Source organism: Trichosurus vulpecula, chromosome 7, assembly GCF_011100635.1.
Source record: "Trichosurus vulpecula isolate mTriVul1 chromosome 7, mTriVul1.pri, whole genome shotgun sequence".
Lineage (NCBI taxonomy): Eukaryota > Metazoa > Chordata > Mammalia > Diprotodontia > Phalangeridae > Trichosurus > Trichosurus vulpecula.
Window position 1 is genome coordinate 260,992,655 of NC_050579.1, and position 21,182 is coordinate 261,013,836.

The 21,182-nt window shown below is 46.0% G+C and overlaps 1 protein-coding gene across 2 annotated transcripts; it reads left to right on the forward strand.

Annotated features, from left to right (window-relative positions):
* The first annotated feature begins 797 nt into the window (after nucleotides 1–797).
* Nucleotides 798–20,320, forward strand: ZBTB4 (zinc finger and BTB domain containing 4). 2 transcript variants are annotated; one of them, XM_036767165.1, is made up of 4 exons: nucleotides 798–839; nucleotides 13,148–13,206; nucleotides 14,091–15,181; nucleotides 15,698–20,320. In XM_036767165.1, exons 3-4 carry the CDS (start codon nucleotides 14,100–14,102, stop codon nucleotides 17,655–17,657), a joined length of 3,042 nt encoding a protein of 1,013 aa, XP_036623060.1. In that variant the 5' UTR covers nucleotides 798–839; nucleotides 13,148–13,206; nucleotides 14,091–14,099; the 3' UTR covers nucleotides 17,658–20,320. The 2 variants fall into 2 exon arrangements, with proteins under 2 accessions (XP_036623060.1, XP_036623059.1); XM_036767164.1 differs by lacking the exon at nucleotides 798–839 and adding an exon at nucleotides 1,082–1,192.
* The last annotated feature ends 862 nt before the right edge of the window (nucleotides 20,321–21,182 follow it).

The following is a 21,182-nucleotide window of genomic DNA, read 5'->3' on the forward strand; positions in this document are numbered from 1 at the left end:
TATACTTCAGCTTCTATGTTTCTCAGCTTCTGACCCGCTTATCTCCGTGCTGTAATTTCCTCATTCGTATAATTTTTTTGCTTGGGTATTTGAGTTGACAGTACTTTAAGTTTCTCAACCATCAAGTTTATTAGCTATATGTATGGATACTTATCCTGGTATATTTTTGTGTGTAGAAACACACATGAATCTGTATATTTTGTGCTTTGGCTGAAGGGCAAGTTTTTTGGGGATCTCACTGTGTCCTGGTGTTAGGTGTTTGGAATGTAAGTGTATTGGCCCAACCCTTGCAACCTCCACCGTATGAGAATTGTTGTTTTCCATTCCTGCTATGGCCTATGACGCACTGGTAGGGTCTTCATGTGGTCATGTGTCTGTCTGTCCATTTGTTTTCTGCGGAACTCCATACCAGTGTTCCTCAGTCATGAGGGCAGGGGTGGTTTCTGTGTCCCTTTATATTGTGTTTTTATGCCTGCATTGTGCATTTTGTCTCTCTCTGGCACGGTTGTGTTTCTATTCCTGCTGTTGGTGCATTATGTGAACCTTGTGTGATACGTGTTCTTTCCTCTGACTGCCACCCCCTTCCTTATGCTCTAATGTGGCCCCCTTTCTATGCAGAGCCATGTTCAAGTGCTTTGTGTTTCATCCGCACAAGGTGCTGCCCCTTACACGGCTCCTTTGCCCACTGGCCTAGCCCGGTGGAGAGTGGTTACTGTGGGTATTGCTGTGTAATGTTGTTAGGGGCACAGCTGTCTGTCACCACGAGTAACATGTTACATTTTCCTCCCAGTTGTAGCACTGTGTCCCTGTGCTTGTTGTTGCTGACCCAGCGCGCTGGGGTGAGTGTGTGGGTTGTGTATGCTGAGCGCCCCCCCCCTCAAGGCCAGGCAGCGGCGGCGGCGGTGGGGGACGGTGTGTCTGGGGGGGGGGGTGTTGGGGGGTGTTTCCGGGGGGAGGGGGGACCGGGGAGGAGGGAGGGGGACCGATGATGTCAGCGGCGGCGGTGGCGGCAGCGGCGGCAGGGCCGGGGCCGGGCCGGGCACTGGGGGGGGGTGGGGGGGTGGGGGGGTTGGGCCGGAACCGAAGTCAGAGCAGGAGCCGGAGCAGGAGCGAGAAGTGGCCTTAGCTGGAGTGGCCGGGAGCGGCCAAGGCGATGAACTGGGCCTGGCGGACGAGGCGCCATCATAGTCAGGTGGGCCGGAGCCAGGGACGCCTGGGCCCCTTTCCCGCGTCCCGCCTCACCTCACCCCGACCGGTCCGGGCCTCGTTCCCCGGAGGCGGACGCGCACGGCCGGCCCTCCCCTAGCCCCCAGGCCGCGGGGCGCTGGAGGATTGTGGGCCCTAGATTAGGGGGGTCCGGGCGGGGAAGACCCCGGGACCCCCTCCAGGCTCCGCCCAGGGAGGCGCAGAACTCTTGGTCCGAGCCCGCTGGGAGCACCCGCCTCCTTTCCGGGGCACCGCCAACACGGACCCCGAGTTAGTGGCATCTGGTGGGCAACCTCTCCACTGGGAAGAACGAGCTGCTGGGATGCCTTTGTGCCTAGGTCGTGGGGGGCTACCGACTCTCCCCCTCATTAAAGGGGGGAAATATGGCTGAAGAAGGGTTAATTATGCAACCTGGTCTCTCTCCTCCCTCTTTCGTCCCCCTCCTCCAAAGGGGATAGGGTGGGGGTGGGGCGGGGCCGGGTCTGGGCTCTGCTCTCTGCTGGGAGGGTGATGGCGTAGTAGCCGAGAGGGAGGGAGGGGATGCAGAGTTAGGAGCCTGCGAATGGAGTTGTGATGTAGGGGGATGGAAGACTAGCTAGAGTAAGAGGTGGGGGGTCTATTCGGCTGGGGAGTCCAGTATGTATAGTGCGTGACGTGTGTGTTGTGGCATTGAGAGTTGTTTTCTTCAGGGCTCTAAGATTTGTTGGGTGGGGAAGAGGAATAGCCTGGGGGGGGTGGTGTTGGGGGGGACGGGGGTCTTGCTATTCCCTCCCCCCCCACGAGTGGGGAGGGTGGAGTGGTGTGGAGTGGTGTAGAGTGCTGCGTGGCTATATTACAGTGTGTCTGTGTATGTGACATTCGACATTACCAAACATAGTTTGTTATACGGATAGACTGTGTGGTGTTCTATGATATTACCATGTGTACATGTGTGTGTCTCATATCCATGTGTTTGACTTAATACGAGGATGCCGAGTGCCATTTGTCTCTCCCTGAAATGTACATAAGATCGAGGATCTGGAAAAGACTTTCCAGGTGATCTAGTCCAACCTTCTAATTTTACAAATGAGGATCCCTAGGCTTAGAGAGGTTGAGTAGTGCTTAGCACAGTGCCTGGTATATAATAGGAGCTTAATAAATGTTTATTGATTGTTTGAAGTAGCTTGCCCAAGGTCAGTATTCAAACTCAACTTCCTTTAGTTCCACCATAGCTCTTTGCCTGGCACCGTAAGATCCCCCTCCTTGCTCATGGCCTCCTGTGTTGTTTATATACAACTATGAACCCTACATATTGTAGAAAGGAAATTGAACAACTTGAGCTAGGTAATATGTCAGCCAGTTGTGTCTGTGTACCATCCCTGTGTGATGAGACAGATGTGTTGTGATTCTGTGCTCCCGGGAAGTGTGTCTGTATTGCTTGTAGCGTTTGTGTGTCCCCTTGTGGTGTAATGGATATCACTCCTAGGATGAAAGCAATAGTTGACATATACACAGAACTTTGAGGTTTGCCGAGTGAGATAATATACATTACCTCGTTTAAGCCTCTCAGCTGTCTAATGAGATGCGACCCTACGTAAACGTGTTATTCTCATTTTATAGACGAGGAGACTGAAGCTTAGAGAGGCGACTTGATCACATTTTACCAACTCAATCAACAAGCAATTATTAAAGCACCCCCATGTGCTAGGTACTTTGCTAGCCTCTGGATACCAAGAAAAAAGCCAAACAGTCCTTGCCCTCAGGGACTTAACATTCTAAGACAGGAGATAACATGTATGTTTATATAAGTATATACAAAAAAGCCTTCTATACAAGATAATTAGCAACTAGGGGGCCAGCAGAGGATTCATTGAGCAGAATATGGCATTTAAGATGAGTCTTAAAGGAAATCAGAGATTCCAAGAGGTGGGGGAAGCGAGGAGGGAGTTGTTTTTGGACATGGGGGATAGTCAGTAAATAGGCCCAGAGAAGGGAAGTAGTACCTTGTGGGTACTGGGCATGAAGATGGCCAGTTTAGCTGTTCTGTAGAATGCGTGGAGGGGATGATAAGAATGGAAAAGTAGGATGTGAATAGGGGAGAGTCTTAAAGCAGATAGCCTGCTTAAAAAGTTGTGATAGTAGTTCAGGAGACAGTTGATGAGGGCCTGAACTAGGGTGGTGGCTTTGCTAGTGGAGAGAAAGACTATAGTGGAAAAGATACTGCGGCAATAGAAAGACTCTTTGGCAACTCTCTGGATATGTAGGGTGAACGAGAGTGAGAAGTTGGACAACACTGAGGTTGCACACTTGATGACCGGAAGGATGATAGTGTCTTCTGCAAAAAGTAGTGAAGTTCAGAATAGGGGTGGAGTTTGAGTGGGGGCCTAGAAGATTATGAGTTCAATTTTGGACAAAGAGTCATAGATTTAGAGCTAAAACAGACTCTGAGGCTATCAAGGCCAACCGGTCTCATTTTACAGATGAGAAACTGAGGCCAAGGGCTCGCTCGGGATCACACAGCTTATAAGTAATTGAAATAAGGTTTGAACCCAAGTCTTCCTGACTTCAGGTCCAGTACTCTGTCACTATACAATATATCTCTCCTAAAAAGCAGCCCCTGGAGAAGCTGTGTTGAGTTTGAGATGCCTACAGAACACTCAGTTTGAAATGTCTAGAGGAAGTTACTGGTGTGAAATTAGAGTTCAAGAAAGAGATTGGGGTTGGAAATACAGATCTAGAAGTTTTCTACAAAAAGATGCCACTTAACCCCTTATATGCCTGTAATTCACTCCTTGCTCACTTCTGACTCTTCAAATCCTTGGTTTGTTTCAAAATCCAGCTCACTTGGCACCTTCTACGTAAAGCCCCATCTGATTCCCCTGGCTACTAATATCTTCTTCCTGCCAACAAAGAAAAATTAACTTGTATTTTTTCTATGTTTTGTGTATGTTATATATGTGCACGTTTTATCCCCCTATAAAATTAAACTTGAGGGTAGGGACTAGTTCATTTTTGTCTTTATAGCCCCAGTGCTGACGTAGGGGCTGGAGTGCAGTTCCTGGTACAGAATAAGAACATAATAAGTTCTTGTTGGTGAATGCATATTAGTTTAGAGGAGGAAAGTAATTAGGTTGGTTTGGGTGTGTGCTTCTGGGATGGAAGTGTTTTTTGTGTTGTATATATATCTGTCTTGTGTTATTCTTTACTTTTGTGCAGTGTGTATTTGTTTGTGTTTGTGTTTTTAAAGAATGCTGTCCAAACATAGATATGTATATAAGGGAAACAGTGAAACAGGCAGAGCCAGGTGTCATTCACGTGACTACTATCACCTTTGTATACAATGTGCTCCTGAACTTACCTGTGCACATACTGTTGGGACTATGTTATGTCTGTTCAGACCCCTTAGCTGGTGAAGAGCAGTGGACTTTGGAGAAAGAAAGGTGGACAGGAAGTTTGGGGTTAGAGTAAGGGGGAGGGGTGGGGTGTGTGTGTATGTGTATGTGTTAGCACTTGTAGGCCTCTGGGTTCAAATGCATACGTGGTTTGTTATCAAATTGAAGTTTTCAGGCTGTTTCCCTTTAGCTCTGTGACTCCCTCTCCTTGTGTCTGTATAGTCTTTTCTGAATAATAACCAGCCAGAATCTTGAGCCTTTGGGGACAGGAAGGGGAATTCAGTTCCTGATTAGAGTCTGTATTTCAGGTCTTTGGATTGGTCTTCCTTATATAGGTATATATATGTAGTGTGGGAGTGGTTTACATGCATGAGAGAGAGAGAAGAGAGAGAAACAGAATGTGTGTGAGTGTGTGTGTGAGTGTGAATGATGGCTCATATGAGAGACATGTGTGCATATGTATGTATGTGGTGGTATCTGGGTCTAGACACACTTGGTGTGTCTCTATCTATGGGTAATGGTGTACGTGCTAAATGGGATGGATGGGTGTTGGAGAGGATATGTTGGGGGCAAATCTGTGATGTGAGTATGAATGTGTACTTGGTATGCCTATTTATGTAGGAAAGGAGTATCTTGAGTGTGAACAGCTGTGTGTGAACCAGTGTGGTTTAGAAAGGAAAAAAGCACAGGACTTGGACTGACTCAGGATACATCCTAGCTCTCACTACATAGCTATTTAACTCTGGATAAGCCACTTACCCTATGTGTTCCAATTTCCCCATTTGTAAAACAGGGATAATAAAACCTTGCTTACCCAAATGCAACAAAATTGTTCTGAAGATGAAATGAGATAAAATATATGAAACAGTTTTGTAAAGTTTGAAGTGTTATATAAATCTAAGGTTTTACTGAGTATGGATGTATGTGCCTTAGTTTGGAACTGTCCCTATTCCTGCATTCCCAGCACTGGTCCTCATCGCCATTCAGGCATCCCTATCCCAGGAAGAAAATGTCAGGAGCCCCTCAAAGCCTTTGCTTTTCACCCTTTCTCCCAGTTTAAGTACTATTTGTCCTTTAAGGACTAATTTTATTTATTTTTTTTAATTTAAAAAAATTTTTAAGGACCAATTTTAAAAATTGTCCCACATCTTCCACAAAGCATACATCAGTAAATCAACACATTAAGCGCTAAACACTACAGATATACAAAGACCAAAATGAATCATTTCTTTCCCTTAGGGAACATACATTCTCTGAGGAGATAAAACATGCATGCATATAAGTATAAACAAAATATATACAAAATAAATAAAAGATGTAATAAGGTGTAGGTGTAGTAATTCTCGTGTAGCATGATGGAGTCAGATTGGCTGTGTGATACATTGTGGTGTGGTTGTCAACTACTTTACCAGTTATCACCCCTCACTAACTGCTACGGGCTCTTCCTTACTCTTTACCAAGATTCTAAATACCTTTAACTAAAGGGTATTTTCTGATATTTGCTCATAAATTAATAGAAACACACAATCTCATTAATTCTGTTTGAGTCGCTACCACAGTTTGTAAACTGGATAAACCTCCTTTCCTATAAGCCTTCCCTTCCCTCTCTCCTTCCCTCTCTCCTTACCCCTTTCCTTCCCCCTCCTCTGCCCTCCCCACCTCTCCCCTCCCCCCCGCCTCTTTGCAGCTCTTATAGGTTTCCTTAAATGAGTGCTGCTGCCTATGTAGTTTATTAGGAGATCAGCAGCAAACAATCAAAAAACATATTTAGACTTTTCGACAATGTATCTGCTCTTAGAAAATATGAGAGTCCCCTTTAGCCATCAGCTGCAACTGCTGGCTTCTCTTGACACTGAAAACATAGTCCCAGGATGCAGCTCTCCCAGAAGGGCAGTTAAAATCTCTTCTCTTTACAGGATGAGTTAAAAAAAATTTAAACAAAATTTTCTCAAAATATCTCTTCCATATTCTTTAAGGATATCAGTTAACTCAATCTCTCAGGAAAGATGTTCTTATGGTTCTTTCTTAGTAACTCACACAGTCTCTTTCACATGTGACAGTTAACTCTTAAATGACACAAACTGTAACTCCCCCCCCAGATTCTATTTTGTATAGAACAATATCCAAAGTTTCTATAAGTATTTAAACAAGAGTTACAAAGGTAATTTGGGGAGAAGGCAAATTATTGGGAAAATTAGCCAGGAAAATCAAGAAAGGACTCTCATAGGAGGTGGCGTTTGAGCTGAACTTTGAAGGAAGCTAGGGATTCTCAGATAGAGGTGGAGCAACAATGTATTTCAGGCATGGGGTACAGTCACTGGAAAGGCATAGAGATGGCAGGTGGTGACTCACGTATGAGAAACAGAAAGAGAGCAGGTTTGGCTGTACATGGAGCCTCTGCCTGCAGTATGATCCACTCTCCTCACCTTTTCTTAGTCTGAGTCTTACTTCAGGATCCAGTTTTAGTACCATCTCTTCCACAAAACTTTGACTATTCCCAGTACTTGTATTTATATTTTCAGAATGTTATATTCTGAATATATTGAGCACAGTAGGTGCTCAATAAATATTTGTTGATGATAAGGAAGATAAGTAGGGACCAAACAACAAATGCCATCATGAAGAAAAGAACCCAAGTTGGACTGGCTTGAAGTTGGCAGTTTACCTCCCCCGCCCCCGCCATGCACATAGCCCCACAAAGGTTCTCTACCAATTTTTCCCTGGTGGCTCCATGATGAATACTCTTAGTTTTCCAGGGTTTTCACTTCTGCCTCCTTTGAAATTTACTACTCTTGGTTATCCCTTTAAGTCACTTCACCCTACGTCTTATAAGGTCACAGCTAAATTCTGGTGAGACTAGCAAAATGGCATCATACAGTGGAAAGAACCCCAGAAAACTTGGCTTTGAGTCCTCAGACATAATGTCTGTATGAGTCCAAGAGAATGTAAGCTCTTTCAAGGTGGGTGCTGTTTCCTTCTTGTCTCCAGTGCCTAGCAGTGACTGTTAGGCAGTTAATGCTTACCAGATTGAATTAAAGAAGTGAAAACCTTTCTGAGCTTGTTTTCTCCTTCACAAAATGGGCATGATACTTAAACTGCCTATTGAAAGGAGAAAGTTATTTGTAAAGTACTGTATCGTGGCACTATCTCTCTCATTTTACAGGTGAGGACACTAAGGCGCAGAGAGACACGGTGACTTAACTCAAGGTCACATGGGCCGGCATTTGAACCCAAGTGTTTGAATTCTATTGGGTTCCCCGCTCCCCCCTCCCCCCCAGTGACGAGCAATTATTTTAATCTCTCCCATGTAAACAATTCCTTCTCTCATATACCTTACTTGGGAAAAGTGGGGATGGAAATAGAGGGAGCGGGCTAGAGGAACTGAAAATATTGAAAGCTAAAGGTGATACAAAGCCACTTTTACGCCAATACCATCCCATGTATTTCATTCTACTACCACCTCCACCCCTCCCAGTGCTCCTCCCTCCCAACTTTTTGCCTAGAGCTGATAGGAGACCTGTTAAAATTTCTCTTCCTCCTGCAGTTTCCTCTGGTGAAGGATCAACAAATGGGCTAGAAAGCATGGATTCCAGAAGATAGACAGGAAAAGCCCAAATAGGATATGATTAATCACAGAGTCATATGATAAATGAGTTTGAAGAAACTCAGATTCGTAGTGTCATGGATTTAAAGCTGGAAGAGAATTTTGAGATCATTAGTCTAATCTCTTCTTTTATAAATGAAGTTGAACAGAGGAGGCGAATTGCCCAAGGTCACACAACAAGTTAGTGGCAGAGCAAGGATTAATGCAAATACGTTTGTATAGAGCTTTAACAATTTGGAAGCCCACCAAATTACTAAACTGTGCATATCCTTTGAACCAGCTATACCTCTACTATGCCTGTACCACAAAGAAGTAAAAGAGGAAAAATAAATGTACAAAAATATTTATGGCAGCTCTCTTCATGGTAGCTAAAACTTGAAAATTAAGGGAGTATCCTCCTATTGGGGAATGCCTTAACAATTTTATTGAATTGAATATGAATGTAATAGAAAATGATGAAATGGACAATTTCAGAGGGAAGTGGGAAAAACTCTACGAACTGATGCAGAGTGAAGCAGAACTAGGAGAACAACGGATACAATGATAACACTGTAGTAAACAACTGTGAAAGAATTGATCGATGACGTGATAAACCATGAGGCCAATGGAATGAAGATAAAACAACACTCACCTGACAGTGAGGTGATGAAATTAAATGTAGAAAGAAACACACGTTTTCAGACATGGTTAATGTGAGACTTTGTTTTGCCAAACTGTGCAACTTTTTTATTAAGTTCTTTAAGTTTTTATTGTTTTTATTTTTTATTCTGGGGGTGTTTTTAAAATTTCTGCTCAGTTAGAGATAGTAGGAGGGACAGATTAAAATCATAAAATCATGTATTGAAAAAATAAACCATTTTTAAAAGCAAAAAATATGCAGAAGTTTAAGGTTTAAGACCACATTTACATAATTATATTAAAAGACAGAACATGACATCCCGTTGCATTTATTTTTTTTTATTATGAGAACATATTTTACATGACAGAGCAAATTACATCCTCAATACGCCAACAGATTGTCTCTCATGCATATGTTAAGATGATATATGATCACAAAATAGATGAAACAAAGATAAATGTTTCATTGAATATATTGATTACACAGTCAATCAAGGAATAAAAACAGGAAAATGTATGCTTGCCAGAGTTGTTTACCAGTTGTGGAGGATGTCCTGGGAAAGTTCAAATGGAAGAGGAGGGATTCCTTCTAGATGGTAAGGTCCTCCGGATGTTCGTGTTTACAAATAAAATTGTACAGATTGCATCATGTCCCAAAATACTAGAGAGCGTCCCATTGAGATTCAAAGATTCAAAAGAGTTTTGCCTAACAATCCACATAGGAAAGGCCAAGTGGATGACAAATATCTACGATGTGTAATTGAATTACATTGACTTAGTCCATCAGTTCATATATCTCAGAGAAACAGTGCAACATGTCCAACCATTGAATAGTCTCTAGTAAACTAGTATTTATTAAGCAGCTACTATTTCACAGGCACTGTCCTGAGTACTGAGGATACAAAGAGGCAAAAAACAGCCCTTGCTCTTAGGGAGATGACATCCTAATTGGGGGACTGAAAGTTGAGAATAAGCTGAAAAGTGCTGCAATTTTTTTAATACTTCCAAATTGCTCATTAACACAAAAATCACATCTTTTTAACACCAGTGTTTTTCTGTGATAATATGTGGCTATAAAGGGAACTCTGAAGAATCAAAATTTGAGCAACATGAAGGTCAATGAAAGTCAATGAAGGGATGCATGGTGAATATAAGTCGGTTATCAACAATGATGTGCACAAGAAATGGTGTAAAAATATTGACTATGTGATGGAGAAAAAAAAAGGTGTGGGACAGTCATGTTATGAACAAGGAATAAGAAATAGGCAGCCTGATGCTACACTGGTACCTGTGGAAGGTTGAAAGACTTTGAGTCACCTCCAGTATGTCAGGTACGTCTTTTGTGGTAGATTTCTGCGGACTACCTAGACAAGGATCAAACAAAATGAGAAGGCATGGAGGAGTTGTATGAGGTCTTGATCCACTTCAGAATTTAAGACTTATGAATTGCCTTCTTCATGACAACTCTGACAGATAGGTGGTGTAGGTATTTTACAGGTGGAGAAAATTAGGTCCAGTTGTCCGTAAAACTCAGTTTGCCCAGATGGTGAGCTGTATACCTGTCCCATGAACACATGCATACCTATCGTTTACCACCAGGCCTTTCATTTAGCATGTAGAGATGATGATGGCTATACATAATAATGTGGACATTTGGGTAGTAGCTCCACTTCCAAAGGAGTACAGGAGAAAATACACTTGAATAAGTGCTCACGCACACACATGTTCTCTTTGTGTGTGAGAGGATGGAAAAAACACTGGATTTAGAATTGGACTTGGGCTTTAGGCATGGTTCTACCATGTACCAGATCTGAGACCTTGGCCAAGTCACTTAACTTATCTGTAAAATGGGGATAGTAATGTCTCACAGAGTTGCTAGTGAAGGTCAAGTGGAACGTTTTATAGCCATAGAAAAGCACTTAGTAACTGCAAAATCTCCACATTAATACAACATTTATTCAGCAAGTATTTTTGAAGCATGTAATATGTACAACCAGTAGGGGGCCTATGGCCTCCAGGCCACATGTGACCTTCTAGGTCCTTGGGTGCAGCCTTTTGACTGCGTCCAAGTTTTACCGAACAAAGCCTTTTATTAAGGGGATTTCTTCTGTGAAGTTTGGATTCAGTCAAAGGGCCACACTTGAAGACCTAGAGGGCCACATGTGGCCTTGAGGCCTAAGCTGTCCTAGACACTAAGGGAGATATAACGGTATATAAAATACTATCTTTGCCTCAAGGATCTTATAATCTAGTATTGGTATACCTAAGTGCCTTGTTTCTAGCTGCTCCTCTACCAGTATATTGCTGTCTTGTTCTTTCGTTGCATCTCTGTCTCTCTCCCTTTCTGTCTAAGAGTGATATGTCTCTCTGGGAAGTTGTATCTTTTTGCAGGAAAGGCTAGTCTGTCCATGAGAAGAGGCTGTATATGTATACATATTATATGTTCATATAGTTTGTAATGAGTTTCTAATTTTTAATATTTAATTCAACCAAATGTGCAAAAACCTGAAAGCTACCATATTTGGGGAATATTTAAGTGTGTAAGATGGTATGTGCCTAAGAGAAGACTGGGAAGCTGTATATGAGGATGTCTAAAAGACCTCCCAAAAGGCATTTTTATAAAGAGGGTGTGTCTAAGTGAGAGAGATAGAGCTCTGGACTGAGTTCTGCCGCTTAGTAGGTGTTTGATCCTGGGCTTCAATTTGATTATCTGTAAAACGGAGCTAATAAGCCTTTCACAATTTACCTGACAAAGTCCTTGTGATGGTCACATGAGATCATTTGTGTGGAGGTATTTTTCATACTAAGGGCTGTAGCATATAGAGGATCATCATGCTTCAAGTTTATGTGGTGCCATAAGTTTTACAGAGTCCTTTGACGTATATTATTTCATGGAATCTTGATGTAGTAAGGGCAGGTATTCTTTCATGTTGTATAGTTAAAGTTACAAAGCTAGTTATCAAAAAGAAAACTGAAATTGCTGTCAGAAGACCTTGGTTCAGCCTTAAGTGTGGACTTGGGGAAGTTACTTCACCACTTTGGGCCCCAGGATTGTCATTTGTAAAATAGGAATGATATGTTTTGCACCACCCACCTCTCAGGGTTTTTTGGGTGGGGGGAGGAGAGAAGGGAAGGCAATTGGGGTTAAGTGACTTGCCCAAGGGGCAGGTAGGTGGCGCAGTGAGTAGAGCACCGGCCCTGGAGTCAGGAGGACCTGAGTTCAAATGTGGCCTCAGGCCACTTAACCCCAATTGTCCTGCCTTCCCCCCTCCAAAAGAAAGTGACTTGCCCAAGGTCACACAGCTTGTAAGTGTGTCAGGTGCCTGAGGCCGGATTTGAACTCAGGTCCTCCTGACTCCAGGGAGAGACCCGTGCTCTATGCTCTACTCACTGTGCCACCTAGCTGCCCCCTCAGGGTTGTTTTAAGCAAACGTTTTGTAAAACTTATAGCACTATATAAAAATATTAATATTATAATAAATGACAGATTCAAGGTTAGAACCCCAAGTCTCAACTGCTGCTTTGGTGTTCTTCCCTTAAATCGCTAGGAAATAGAGATTATATGGACATGTATGTGTGTGAGATCTGTCAGAGTTCTTGATGATGGCTAACATCAATCTTGGAACTGTTCCTTTGGGAAGAATAGAGAATGACTGGTGACCCAAACTGAAATTTCCTGGTTGGCCTATTATTAAAGTCTTTGTGATGGAACAAACTTTGTGGTCTGTGGTTGTGGACATAGGTTTGAATCTCCCCATAACTGGGTATTGATAAACACTAGCCCATTGAAAGCTAGAACCATAGAATTCTAGAACTGGAAGGGACCCGTGGAAAAGATTATGCAAATCATCTTCAGCGTAAAAGAAATCTGTTACATGGAAGGCAACATACAAATCTCAAGTTTTCTTTAATACTTGGTTAGCACTATGTAAGTCAAATAACCAATACAGTGAGACTGGCTAAAGGCTTGTGAACAAATTTGGGCTGTGTACGTGAAGCAGTATGGGGCATTGAGATGGTAATATGCAAATTAACTGACTAGACTTCTTCAGGCCAGTAATTTTGCAGAATGCAAATGAACTGTCTTCTTTGGATCAGTAATGGGATTCTGCAAATAAATTGTCTTGTTTCTTGGAGCCAGTAAAACTGTGCTGTGCAAGTAACCTGACTGGGGCTATCTTTGTAGAGGTGAAAGTGTGCAGACAAACCAGCCTGGCTACTTTAACACCTCCCCTCCGGCCCCGCCCCTCACCCATTCTGTAGCTTCTAGCTTCTGCCCTTTTCTTCTCTGCTCCCCTGCCATCTTCCATAAGATCCCACTGATTTCTCATCTTTTATTTCTCCACAGAAAATTGAAACCAGGCTGAAGGAACTACCCCCTCCACTCCATGTTGACCTCTCCCTCAGGTAAAGGCTATGATAGGGGAGTCTCAAGAGAAGGAGGTGGGCAGATGATCCTGGTATAAGATCTGGAATTTGGATAGGGAAGTCGGGGAGGCCAGGAACAGTGTGCCAAGCGGGGAAATGGGCATTTTGTCTTGGGATTAGAAAGGTGATTGTCATTGTCCAAGACCCTCATCCCTTGTGAGCTCTGACCACTTCAACTACTCAGCCCCTCTAACCCTCTAACCAACCTGGTGGAAACGGCCTCTGAGTAGATCAGGTTGTGGTCTAATTTAAAGAACACTGGATTTGTAGTCAGAAGTCCTGAGTTCAAATCCTGGTTTTGCTACTTGCTACCTGTGTGATCATGGGCAAGCTGTTTAACCTCTCTGAGCCTCTTCCACAAGATAAGGGGGTTGGGCTAGATCTCTAAGGCCCTACTCCAGCTCCAGATCCTAAAATCTGTATTTCTCCAGCATTTTGAACTTTGACTTTCATCTGACCATCAGCCTTTCTACTTTGGTTTCTTGGAACCCCCAATATCGGACACTCTATTCTTCACCTTTGACCCCATGCTTCAGGGAACTCTTTTTTTTTTCCTCCTTTTTTGCCCTTTGAGCCACAACAGTTGACCCTTCCCAATTTATCTCTCCATTAATTTTGACTCCCTTTACCTTTCTCCTTTTTTGACATTTGTCCTCCCCAGTCTCTGACAATTGACTGCTGTCTCCCTGGCACTTCCTCTGACTCCCTTCCCTTTTTTAACCCCTGACTCCATCCCTGATCCCCTGGTATCCCATCCCCCTCTGGTTTAACTCATCCTTCTCACCCATTGTCCCAAAACCTCCTGGACAGCTTCCTTCAACCTTAGATTGAATCTTCTTTGCCCTTCCCTCTTCCCTCTGCAGGCTGGCGCCATGCCCCCCCCTGCAGAGGTGACAGACCCGTCCCATGCCCCAGCTGTGCTGCACCAACTCAATGAACAGCGTCTCCGTGGCCTCTTCTGTGACGTCACCCTCATTGCTGGAGACACCAAATTCCCAGCTCATCGAAGTGTCCTGGCTGCCTCCAGCCCCTTCTTCAGAGAGGCCTTACTGGCCCAAGCCCCATCACCACTGCCACCTGTGACAAGGGACCCTGCCCCTAACCCTTCTGCTTCTTCTGCTTCCTCCTCCTCTTCCTCCTCCTCTTCCTCTTCCTCCTCCTCTTCCTCCTCTTCCTTTTCCTCTTCTTCTTCCTCTTCCTCTTCTCCACCTCCACCATCCTCCTCCCCTACAGCTTCACACCCACCCCGAGTTCTAGAGTTGCCAGGAGTCCCAGCAGCTGCCTTCTCTGACGTCCTCAATTTCATCTACAGTGCCCGACTGGCGCTGCCTGGAGGTGGTGGGGACGGGGCAGCTATGGCAGAAATTGGGGCTTTGGGACGGCGTTTGGGTATCTCACGACTTCAGGGTCTCAGTGAAAGTGGGGATGCTTGGGTTCCTCCTGCTCCACCCCCTGCAGCTCCACCTGAGGTTGATAGCTTTACCACTGGGCCTTCGAAGGAGTGGCAGGGAAGTGGAAGTGAAGTTCCTACATCTCAGACTTCCCTTCCCCGGCGCTCTCTTCCCTGCCCTCGCTGTGGGAAGAGTTTTATCCATGCTAAACGGCTGCAGACACATGAGGCACAGTGTAGACGAGGGACAGGGGCCCGGGGGACAGCAGGCGGGCAAGGGGATGGGGGCTCCCAGGAAGAGAGCCCAGAAGGGATCCAAAATTCATCGGCTTCCCCTAGCACAAGTTTCCGAGGGGGTCCAGAGCATGTGGTGAAGGTGGTGGGGGGTCATGTGCTGTATGTATGTGGGGCTTGTGAACGCTCCTATGTGACACTCTCGAGTCTGAAGCGGCATAGTAATGTCCACTCATGGCGCAGGAAATATCCCTGCCGCTACTGTGAAAAGGTGTTTGCCCTGGCTGAATACCGGACCAAGCATGAGGTGTGGCACACAGGGGAGCGGAGGTGAGTACCTGGGACCTCAGACTTTGCGGGGGGGGGGGGGGGGAAGGGGGGGAAGGAAGAGAGTTTGAAGCTGTATCTGTACTTCTGCATCTAGGATAGAGGCTTGGCCTACATAACCCAGAGATTCCCTTCCGATACAGCAGGAATTCTGAGGTCCTGGGGTGGGGGTGGTGAGTGTGTATGGGGATGTGTGTGGGTTCTGTCTTTTTAAGATTCTGTATTTCAAAGAGAGTCTTGTTTGGAGTTAGAGAACCTAGTTTCAAAGCCTTAGGGGTGTGTGTGTGTGTGTGTGTGTGTGTTACAAAATGAAAGGGCTGGACATAAAGGGTCTCCAAGGCCCCTTCTAACTTCAGAATCTAATGCCCCTATGAGACAATGTTCTAGACAGCTGGAAGCCTGTTCAAACAAAAATGAGTAAGGAATCTGAAATCCTGACCCCTGGGGAAACAGCCTTCAATGACCTGGACCTGTTTCCCAGGTAACACTGTTTCCTGTTGACCTGTTGCTTCTGTCCAGGTACCAGTGCATCTTCTGCTGGGAGACATTTGTCACTTATTACAACTTGAAGACTCACCAGCGAGCCTTCCATGGTATCAGCCCAGGCCTCTTGGCCAGTGAGAAGACCCCCAATGGTGGCTACAAACCCAAGCTGAATACCCTCAAACTATACCGTCTTCTCCCTATGCGGTCTGCCAAGCGACCCTATAAGACTTATAGCCAAGGGGCACCCTCTGCCCCTGCTCCTGCCCCTTTGTCACCAGAACCCACTCCATCTGCATCGACCATCCCTCCGCTCCTCCCCACACCACCACCTCCACCACCCGTTCCTCCTCCACCCCCCAACCCTGCCCCCCCACCCTCTGTCATTGCCTTTGCCCACCCAGCCCCTTCAGTTATTGTACATGGAGGCAGCAGCGCAGGAAGTAGCATGATTGGCACAACTGGAGCTCAGGCTGCCTCAGTGATTGCCTACACAGCTCCACCAAGGCCTCCCAAGAAACGTGAATACCCGCCCCCTCCCCCCCAGCCAGCAGTAGCAGTGGTCACGGCAACACCATCCACCCCGGCCACAGCCACAACGGGGGCCACTGCAGAAGAGACCAAGGGTAGGAATCTCCGGGCAGGAAAGACTCTGACATATACAGCCAAGCCAGCTGGTGGGGGGGGAATGGGCCCTTCTGGGGGGCTTAGCTGGGGCGGAGACTCTTCCCAACCCCAGCCTCCCCCACCACTGTGCCAGATCACAGTTCGAATAGGTGAGGAGGCTATTGTCACTCGAAGAATTTCTGAGACTGACCTCCACCCTGGAGAGGCTAGCGGCCTTGAAGAAGGAGAGGACAGTGAAGATGAGGAAGAGGAAGAGGAGGAGGAAGAAGAGGAGGAAGAGGAGACTGAGGCCGGGAGTGAGGACCAGCTCTGGCGGCCATACTATTCCTATAAACCTAAACGAAAATTGGTTGGCACCGGTGGGGGGAGTAGCGGGACCAGCAGTGGTGGTGGGACCCCCAAGTGCCGACGCCCTCGCTGGAGAAGGAAGTTTGAAAGACGAGCCTGGGAAGAGTCCAGATCCACCGAGAGCCCCTCTGGACAGGCCAGCGATGAGTGGAAACATCAATGCGGAGACTGTGGCAAAGCTTTCTCAGCCCTGAGGAAGCTGCACAAACACCAGGAAGCCCATGGCGGTGGGGGGATCCAGGGACCCCGGGCCGGCCGGAAGCCTTTGACCCGATTTGCTTGTTCCCACTGTTCAAAGGTGTGTAAGACAGCAGCTGCCCTGAGCCGCCATGGGCAGAGGCACACTGGGGAGCAGCCGGGGGGTACCCCCACACCTGTCATTGCCTATTCCAAGAGCAGGGGAGGAAGTGGGGCTGGGTCAGGACTGGGATTAGGTGACAGTGGGGTGAAGGAGGAGGCCCCCCAGGAAATGCAGGTGTCCTCATCCAGTGGCGAGGCTGGTGGGGGAGGGGCGGTTGGTGGGGGGGGCCCTGAGGCTGCCTCTCTCCAGGATCCTGTTATCTCAGGAGGGGAGGAACCCCTAGCAATGGGAGGTGGTAGCTATCCTCCGGTGCAAGAGTTCCCCCTGGCCTTGGTTGAAGATAAGCAGGAGGTTTCAGATGGTGTGGAGAAGGCTGGAGCTGAGGGACTGATTGGGGGCGGTGTGGAGGGGACTGCACCGGCCAAAGTCACTTTCTACCCTGAGCCCTACCCCCTGGTGTACGGTCCTCAGCTCCTTGCTGCCTACCCTTACAACTTCAGTAACCTGGCTGCACTTCCAGTTGCCCTCAACATGGTCCTGCCTGATGAGAAGGGTGGTGGTGCGCTACCCTTCTTGCCTGGGGTCTTCAGCTATGCTGTGAACCCTCGGGCAGCACCCCCGACACCCCCTCTCCCTCAGTCTATGCCTTCACCAGTCCCCCCCAAGGGGGATGGGGGCGGGGAAGGAATTGAGAGGGCCCAGAAGGGAGATGTGGGGTGAACTCATTACTTGGTTAGCCCCTTCCACCGGAAGCCACCCTTGCTTTGTACCCACCCTTCTTCGTGCTCCTGCCCCACTGTCCCTAGCCTGTACCCCAGCTGCCCTGGAGATCTCAAGTAGCCTCTGTGCTATAACTGCTAATATGAGAGGAATACAGGGGAGAAGATTCCTGAGATCTCTTGGGTTGAGGCTGATTTGGGGTTTATAGCAATTTTCCCATTTCATGGGAAGTGATAGTTGGTGGGTCTCACCATGTCTTTCCCTCTTCCCCAAATCCCTTCCCACAGCTTCACCATGATCAGCCCAGGGTGGTCCCTATGGGAAGGGTATCTTGCTGTATCAACGTAGTTACCCAGATCCCCAGCTCCTGGAGCAACATAGATACATGTGGGTGTACACACATGCATATATATATGCATATACGTATATATGTGTGTGTGTGTGTATATATTCCCCCTCAGAAATGCCACTTGTGGTTTCTAGATCTAGGGGGACACCACCTTTCACCCTGTAACCTACTTTCCCTCTACTGTTTCCTTCCTACCACTCCAAAAAAACTTTTCCCAGCACATTCCATAGCACTTCTCTCTCTTCCCCTCCCCCCCTCCCAGTACAGCTGACAGGGTAGTATGGCCCAGTGCCAGAACCATTGTAATACCCACCACCTGCACACCCAGGGACCTTCTGAAACAACTCTTCCTGTGCTACTGGGGAATCTTTTCTCCCTGTCCAGAGCAATAGTCATGTTCTCCTGTCCCCCAAATTCAATGTTGGTGATTCCTAGACTCTTTCAAGTGAAAAGATTTGGTTACTGGTTGGGCCATATAGGAGGCTCTTTCTCTGCTCAGCCGGATGTGGGGAATAATAGAAATCACCTCTATTTTTTTGGTGATGGTTTCACCCAGACCAGATTAAGTAGCCAGGAAAACTATTGGAGTAGTGTCTGGGTATGGGAGGTACTAAAATTTGCACATGCCCTCCCACCCTTTCAACAACTCCATTTCTCCCAATATCATATCCACAAACACTCTGGTATGGATCCAAGTGGAACTGTCTTATTCCCCAGGCTGAGTATTAGAGCCCCCCCCCCCCAACTTCCCTATTCAGGAGGTCCCTTTCCATCCAAAAGAGCACCTTACCCAATTCCCCATTCCCCAAAATCCTACATAAGGGATGGGGAACGAGGGACTCCCAAGTAGCCCCCAAGCCTCTAATTTGCACTAGTGATACCCCATTAAGGGGTACCCCATTCCCTCCCAGTAGGGAAAATGGGTACTATTCCCCAATCCCTTGAGCCCATGGAAAATAATCTGCTCCTGATGTCAGCCCCATGCTGGGGAACTGGAGCTAAAACCCTATTTCTATTCACCTCTCAAATTGGGCCTGTCTAAAATTAGATGAAAGATAACTTCCCCTACCCATGTCTAAATGAAAACACAAAACAAGGAGAGTCAGGTGGGGGGGTAAATTTGATGGCCGGGAAGTAATTTGGAAAGAGCAAAAGCTGCTTTCTGCTTAAAACAGCAGACTTTCTTCCAGCCACCACCAACTGGTCAGGGGTCAAGATAACCCTTAGCATGCTGTGCTGCTGAAGTCAAGGTAGTGACTCCGAGAGGCAGGTGGATTTGGAGTGTAGGCACTATTCCGGCAGATTCCAAACTGCTTGTTACTCTCCCACAAGCAAAACAATCAGGGGCATTGGGGTGGGAGAGAAGGCCTGCCTCACTCCCTATACGTTAAGGAGTATCATTCCTCTCTCTCTGTCCTCCCTCTCTCTTTGCACTTTTTTTGGTCTTGGCCAAAACCCAAGTAAAGAGTTTCCTACTGAATGTACCAAGTCCCAATGTTTAAAGAAAAAACTAAAAATACAGGAAAATATTCCCCCCTCACCCTCCAAAAAAGATATTGTTTCTGGCACTTTAGAGAAAAACTGTGGGAAAATACATAATAAAAAATAAATATATATCTACACACAAATATGCATATATGTATATGTATATATACATATGTGTGTATACATAGCTATATAGCAGAACCACAAAAGAGACTGAAGAATGCCTGGAGGCAGGGAGTAGATGCACTATGGGCCTCCCTCCCCTCTTAACCTTTACCCTTCTCCAGAGAGAGTAGGGGAGAAAGAAGAGGAGAGTTAGGGACGCTTGAGAAATGATTAGATAATTTTCATTTCAAAATAGATTGACATTCCAAACACGTAGAGATTCTGGAACAATTAAGAGTCCAGGCATTTTGAAGGTTTGGCAATGTCGGTGTTTGGGAAAATCCAGATTCCAAAATTTGGAAGCTTTGACTAAATTAAGATTGTAGGAAATTGGAAGGGCTCTCTTTAGAATGAGGCATCTTGCCATTGTGGAAATACCAGATATTGGAAATTTTAGATTGAAAATGATTGTGATCCCTGTTGTGCCAAGCCCTTTCACTCCCTCACTGAGAGGGAAGCCATTGTAGTAAAGAGGGGGAAGGCTTCTAGATCAGTGCTTCGAAGAGAAAGGAAAGATTTAAGATAAAAGAAACTTTTTAGCTTTATATTTTTAAGGAAACAGACTTAGAAAAACTGATTATATTTATCTTTCCACATCTGTGTGTGTCCAACTCTCTACCTTCTAGGTCAATAAACTGAGACAAATGGACTGTGCTCTGCATTAGGAATGCCTCTTGCACTTATTTCCATAGGAAGGGGTGAGGGGGACAGGGTCTTAGGGTGATTCAAGAGGTTCACAGGGAAAGAAGGAATTACTACTGAACACCTGGAGGTACTTGGGAACTGAAAACTGATTGCTCTGTGAGGATGCGTCCCCCACACCATTCCCTCCTTGGGGGCTTAGGGGGTCTACCCCCATTCAGGTCCTTGCACTCCTTGACCCTGAATAAATTGCTTAAGATGACGGCAGCCAACTCCCAGTGGCCCTTGACAAAATACCGCTCAGCATTTTAGTCGCTAGAACTAGGAAATCCTAGCTATGTCCGAAGAGTGGTTCTGCGGTGGGGTAAAAACACCCCTCTTCCAATTCTCCGGGCTTCCCTTATTCCTCTGTTGTTTTAACCTTGGTATTTGGATCATCCTCTCTCTCACCTTTGGAGACCACAGAAATAGGTCAGGTTCAACCTCTCCTAGGCTGAGGATCAACCCTATTGTCTCCCTAGCTCCTCCCTCCCCTCTTCTCTCCTTACCCCTTAAATGTCCCTCATCTTGGCCTCAGAAATAAAACTGAGAAGTCTTAGGACTCCTTCCTACCTTTTCCTGTGACTAGCTCTGCCATGTACGATCTAGTGTCACCTAACCCGAGCTCATGTGAATAGAGATTTCGAACCCAGGAAAGCTTTCATGAACAAAAGACTAAGTCTATGATGACAGATTTTCAGGCATCTCTGGGTGTTATAAAATTGTCTTGTGTGCTACCCAAAACCTCATCCAACAAGTAGATACCCGCTTAGCCATCCATTCGTAAAGCAGCCTAGCTTAGAAAATTAAGAAGCAAGAAAAGACTGGTTTTGTCGTACGACAAA